Here is a 6195-nt window from a genome sequence, read left to right as displayed (position 1 = left end):
TAACATCGGTGATCCTGCAGGATCACCGATGTTAGAAAAGTATTTTCAACCCTGGTAGGGACATGCGGTTTGTTTTATATGAACAAGGTAAGACAGCTAATCAATAATACTGCAAAGGATCGTCAAAATAAAACGGGAAAAGTTTATTAATTCGACTAATACTGCAGCATGGTTTCAGCATTTTACCCTTGTACGCTCTCCTTCTTTATACGCTCTTGGAGTTACCCAGCTCATCTTAATTCTTGAGGATTTTATATGATTTTCCAAAATATTTACAAATGTTTCAGTGTGTTATGTCAAGTGCAGGTGTTGCTAAGTAATTGTGTGATGTGCTACCAAACCTGAGTTAATGCATTAATTCAGGTTTGTAGCACATCACACAATTACGTGGACACCACTATGGCATGGACATCCATCTATAAAGGATACTTACTGATTCCCTTGAGTGGGGGTTATATATATAATGCACCATCTGTATAGAACTATAAAAAAAAACCTGTCTAAAAGGACACGTAGGAGTATCCATTCACTGACCGGTATTTACATGTGTAACTGTATACATAAAACCATGGGTCTATAGTGATCGACACCTGACTGATTGTGTTTCTTTTTTTGTCAGGTATCAGTGTCCTGTATCTGTTGCTCCTGCAGTTCATCCTGTTCCAGAACCTATCTGACGTGCGGAACATGATGTGGTGGTTGTTCCCGGACTTACGGCACTTTAGAATTGATACTGAAAAGGTTGTTATCAAAGTATTCTTATATATATATATATATATATACATACATATGTGGGTAATATGCACCAAAGTGTGGTATTTCTGTGAGGCCATTTTCTGAAAAGAATTGGTATATATATCTATATATAGCAACATTTTTTGGGGCAGTCACACCGACGCGTGCATGTGTCAAACCAGATGGTCTGGCAGTATATCGTTCGATCGTTTTCTGTCTGCTTGATGACTGAGATTGGATCGAGTGTCTTGTTGCATCACAAGCTGATTCATGAGTTCCACTAACGTTACAGGATTATGCGGTCAACTGTTCCGACGTCACCTTCGAGCGAGTGTGGAGCCACGTCGATGTCTTCGCATTCGGTCACTTCTGGGGCTGGGCCCTCAAGGCCTTGCTCATCCGACATGCTGGCATCTGCTGGACCATCAGTTTCATGTGGGAGTTCACCGAGGTATCGTAGCATTAGCTGTTGTGTTATAGTGCTTTGTTAGCTATCCGCGAGTGTACCATCAGTTTCATGTGGGAGTTCACCGAGGTATTGTAGCATTGACCATCACGTTATAGTGTTTTGTTAAGGATACTCTCAAGGTTTTAGGCAAAATTTTACCGAATTTTTTTTTTCAATTTTATTTTGATGTCTAACACTTATGTGCCACCTCTGTATATGCTCATTTCTCCATATAACTGTACATGTGAATTTTTAGAGCGTTTTGATTGCCCGCGTACACGTGTAGTGAGCAGCAGCTGACTTCACTGATGATGTCAGAGACATGATACAACCATAATTTTCATGATATTCACTACACCAGTATCATTCAGCATCAACCCTCCTACAGCTGTCATCTGCCAGTGATAGTTGAAATTGCAGCGTGACCGAAAATAGCCCCATTTCCCTTGTTACACACCTTGCATTTAGGCGTGTGTTTGTTGACACATAGCTTAGTAACGGCATGCTGTACACATCGTACGTGCATTTTGCATGAAAGAGCTGAAAGAGCGGTGGTAACCTCGTAATTTCTCACAATTTCTCAAGGTGCATGGAACATATTACCAATTTAGTGGTGTCAGTTAGTCATGGATATGTCACAGTAAGTACTAACAGTAGATGTTTCACATACGTTCACCCATTTTGCACACAGACGGTCGATCATTGTGAAAAATAGAAAAACGCTGATTTCTCCGTTTCGATTTCTGACATAGTAGCCGATGTATAAATGGATATTTCTCTGTGATTACAACTCTGATTAATTTAATTTTACACTCGTTTTAATGGTAAAATATTGCTGTAAAAAAGCGCGTCAGGGATTGTTATTAAGTGCCGTATTTTATTAGTTATGCCTCTTTATTCGCTAAAATTTTCAATTCTAACACGCAACTTGATTTTTAAGCAGTTTTTTTCATTTTTCTCAGTAAATATGAAACTTAAAGAAAAATCCTGATGCGCTATTTTGGTACATATTGTGCTTAACCTGTGGCGAAAATTTTGCTTCCTCACTCTTTGTGGTAATTGAGAAATATCCAAAATACCATTTTTACAAAATTTCCAAATTTGTGTGGTAACATAATTTAGGTGCTGGAAATTTCATGAATGTTTTTTGGCTTGCCATAGAGAGCTCATATCTCTTCGTACAATGATTACAAATTAACTAAAAAACGTGAAGTTTGGTGCAAGATTCCAAGTTTGTTGGGGCACGCAACGCATTCGTGCAATTTAGATTTCTACCAATTCTATTCATGTAATAAACCTGATTTAAAATTGCAATAATTTCTCGATTACCAATGTTACTCAGCATTATGCAAAGTTGACGAAATGCTCAGTAACTGGTCAACTTTAGGTGTAGATTAACTAAGTACATTGACCTTATAGCCATACTCAACAAACGCGGTAATTATGTTTTTTGCGTCCAATATCATGTAGGATATACTTTAAGAAATGTCGTAATTGAAATACTTGGATAAAATTTTGGTAATCTGGCCCGACAACCGCCGAAATTTATGGCCAACAAAATAAACATCGAGTTAGGGGGTTCGGGGGGTCAGACTGATTCAGCATTGTTGCGGTGACAGTTCGAGTTGTTGAGAGATCGAATTGTTTGTACGCCCGGGTAAATTTGTTTGCCTAGTGTTTTATTTATTTTGCCCTAGTTGCACATATTTATATGTTCTGCTTGTAATCTCAAGAACGGTATATTTCATTTCATTCGCCGAATCCCAAGAAGTAAAACCGATAACGTACGGAAATGCGCACTCAGACTACAAGATCGAAATCACTGAGCGGCCGAGCTGACGTGCAGAAAAGTGTCCGGTGCCACTATAATCTGTTTATGGACACCGCCTCGCCAGTTACGGCCCGGTTACGGCCCCGGCGATGGGGTTTTGTAAACTGTCAGACAAACCGATTTCGTTGGGTCGCTGCGGGATTTGCAAGTTAAACATCCTTTCTTCTTTAGTTAGGCACAGCAGTGAATAATTGGGTCTGACAAACTAATAACATCGCGTTTAGGTAGTTAGAGGTAAATGTACTATTTAATCTACACAAGGTGCCAGGTTACTGCTAGCTTGCGTGTTAAAGATTAGTTTGAGCAATAATCACCGTGATGGGGTCTCGACATGTATGACCTTTAACTCTTTCAATGTATGGAGCTCATGACCCGTGCAAAAGGTTGAGAGTATCCTTAACTAGACAGAGTGCACTCACGGAGTGCATACCTCCACCAGCGACATACGCCATACGACTCACGAACACACGAATAACCCATGATATACGCCAGCGTACTGACATGTACACGCTCCCATGTAACATGTTTGTGTTACGAGCTGGCTTGCTGACTCGCTGGCTCGCTGGGTGATATCGATCGACCGCCAACAACATACGCCATACGACTCGACACGCTAATATCACGCGAACACACAAACACACAGCCACACAAACACACGAGAGCGAAAACATAACCTCCTCCAACTCCGTTGGGCGGAGGTAATTATCTGGGTATGAATATAGATGTGTTTGATTTCGTCTGTCCGGAATGGTTTCCTAGATACCTCCCCTTGCCACACACGCACCACCACAATGTGTTCTGTAACATCACATGATTCTCATCTATAGTGGGTTTTATTGGTGATGCACGCACACAAAAACCTTTTCTTGAAGTAAGCGTACACAAATGCACGTGTGCAGTTGGCACACGGCAATTTACTGGCAAATCTTTGTGATTTCTAAGTTACCATGCGGATCTTGACGTTTTTGTGACATGTATGGTAGGTGATTGCGTCGTTACATATACTTAATTATTGCAGATGTTTTTTGCCCACCTACTGCCCAACTTCAAGGAGTGCTGGTGGGATGCTCTTATCCTGGATGTACTCATCTGTAATGGGCTTGGCATATGGCTTGGAATGTTTGTGTGCAAGAAATTGGAAATACGGACTTTCTCTTGGGAAAGCATAAAGCAAGTGCCACTTTTTTACAATCTAAGAAAAAATGGATAGCATTTGAGCAGTGTGCCTGTGCTCTAGTCTTGCTAAATTAACGAAACGAGCAAGCTAGTAAAAAACGTTTGCATATGATTATTGGCTAGCTTGCAACAGGAAGTCTAATCAGTTTAATTGAAAGGTCATGTATAGGTGATTAAGTACAATTACATGTAAAAATCGTTGTTTTCCAGAGATATTCATTCGGCGACAGGAAAACTGAAGCGAGCCGTGTTACAGTTCACCCCAGAGAGGCAAGTCTTATATTTTATCACGGTTCCATATGTGTCTTAAAGGTCATATTCTATACAAAAATCACTGAGTGACAAGTAGAAATGTCTAGTACCCGTGCTAGATTGAATTGAGTTGCCCTTTTAACGTGGGGGAAAAATGACCTCTTGGGATGACCAGGTTGAATGTTTTGAAATGCAGATGGCAGCTTCAGATATGATGACGTAGTGCTACAGGGTTCGTAGCGGGTCTTCCAAAGTCTTATAAGTACTTATTTTGCCAAAAATAAAATAAGGGCCCTTATTAGTACTTACTTTTGGGGAAATCTTAGAAAAGTACTTAATAGTCCTTATTTTTTGCCGAAGGGGCATTTTTCAACATTTTCTGTGTTGAATTTCGGCTAAACGGCTCTGCAATTGTGTATATAAATATTATTAGTGTACTTTAATAGTCGGTGATCTATCAGAAATCACGTAAAAAAGTCTTATTTTGGCCTTCAGAAAGGGTCTTATAAGTCCTTATTTCAACATGTGTTTTACTACTATGAACCCTGTGCTATGTGATGAATTAATTTCCATCTCCTTGTGCATTTAGCTGGACGCACGTTAGATGGCTTGATCCGAACTGCACTTACATGAGATTTTGGGCACTGTGCCAGCTCGTCATCATCTGGCAGGCACGTACATCTGCTGTGTGTTCCGACGCTCGGTCAGCAATCCTGCCCTGATATGCAGTAGTAGTAACATCCGTTTGATCTAGTTAAAGTGATTACATCACCGTAAACAGTAAAAAGTAGAAAAAATTATGTTCACTTTTTCATGAAATGTAAGTGATTCCGTTCACTTTTTATGGTTAAATTGCTGCATCGGAGTGTGGTACACCACTGCGATGGCTCAATGGTTGAGTGCTCGCCTCGTATGTGGAAGGTCGGGGGTTCAACTCCTGGCCGGGTCATACCAAAGACTTAAAAAATGGTACACACGGCTTCTCTGCTTAGCATTCAGCAAATAGAGATAGTGTGTGGCAAGTTAACTCGCAGTGCTACAGTGGACTAACCCCGTACTGTAGCATTTACTGTGAAAGCAGTTGCGGGGCCTCAGGGTTACAGAAACGGAGATAGGCACCGCCCTATGCGGCTGCAGCTATACGCTATGCGTATCAAGGCGCGGGAAGGATTTAAAATCGGAGAGTGGTGAGTAGCGGCAGCAGTGTTTGAATGTTATTTGGGTGTGGTGTGTAGCGGCACCTTCACAGGTGACGATTGTGACAGTACAGCCACACCTATGTTTGCCTATGAGACCTTTATATAACAGACATCTGCACGTAATACCCCCGTCACACCGGGGTGGCGTCCTTACTGCGCTGCTACGGCGACGGAAAATGGGCCCAGAGCGCGCCAAGGTCGCCATAAGCGTGGTGGAAACGCCAGACATCGTGGTGTGGTCGCCATGGTCGCCAATGATCGCCGAGTCACGGCGTTTGTTTTGAGCATGTTCAAAACAAACGCCAAGGTTCGCGATCTGACCTGGAACGCGGTGAGAACGCGGTGGGGTCGCGAAGGTCGTGAGACAAGCGTCGTAACATCTCCATAAACGTAGTACACGCGCAGTACACGCGTGGCAAAGACGCTGCGAAAATGGTAACATTTTCAACGGCGAATTCATGGATCTGTCTCATCCGATCTGTTTCATGCCGATCTGTCTCGGCCACGGCCTCGGCCTACGGCCTCGGCCTCTGGTAGCTTGTTTCTTCGGCATC

General features: G+C 42.0%; 1 protein-coding gene across 3 annotated transcripts in view; it reads left to right on the top strand.

Annotated features, from left to right (window-relative positions):
• The window catches only part of LOC106810036 (phosphatidylserine synthase 1-like), a 19846-nt gene that overhangs the window by 9450 nt on the left and 4201 nt on the right, over nucleotides 1-6195 (top strand). For all 3 annotated transcript variants that reach the window (XM_014813302.1, XM_014813301.1, XM_014813303.1), the window contains 5 exons: nucleotides 620-741; nucleotides 1028-1186; nucleotides 4033-4184; nucleotides 4401-4460; nucleotides 5032-5113. In XM_014813302.1, the coding sequence (XP_014668788.1) occupies nucleotides 620-741; nucleotides 1028-1186; nucleotides 4033-4184; nucleotides 4401-4460; nucleotides 5032-5113 (575 nt within the window). The remainder of the gene's footprint in view (nucleotides 1-619; nucleotides 742-1027; nucleotides 1187-4032; nucleotides 4185-4400; nucleotides 4461-5031; nucleotides 5114-6195) is intronic.

This window comes from Priapulus caudatus, unplaced genomic scaffold, assembly GCF_000485595.1.
Source record: "Priapulus caudatus unplaced genomic scaffold, Priapulus_caudatus-5.0.1 Scaffold405, whole genome shotgun sequence".
Classification (NCBI taxonomy): Eukaryota; Metazoa; Priapulida; class Priapulimorpha; order Priapulimorphida; family Priapulidae; genus Priapulus; species Priapulus caudatus.
Note: the sequence above shows the minus strand (reverse complement) of the source record. Positions and strands in the feature narration are given on the sequence as shown.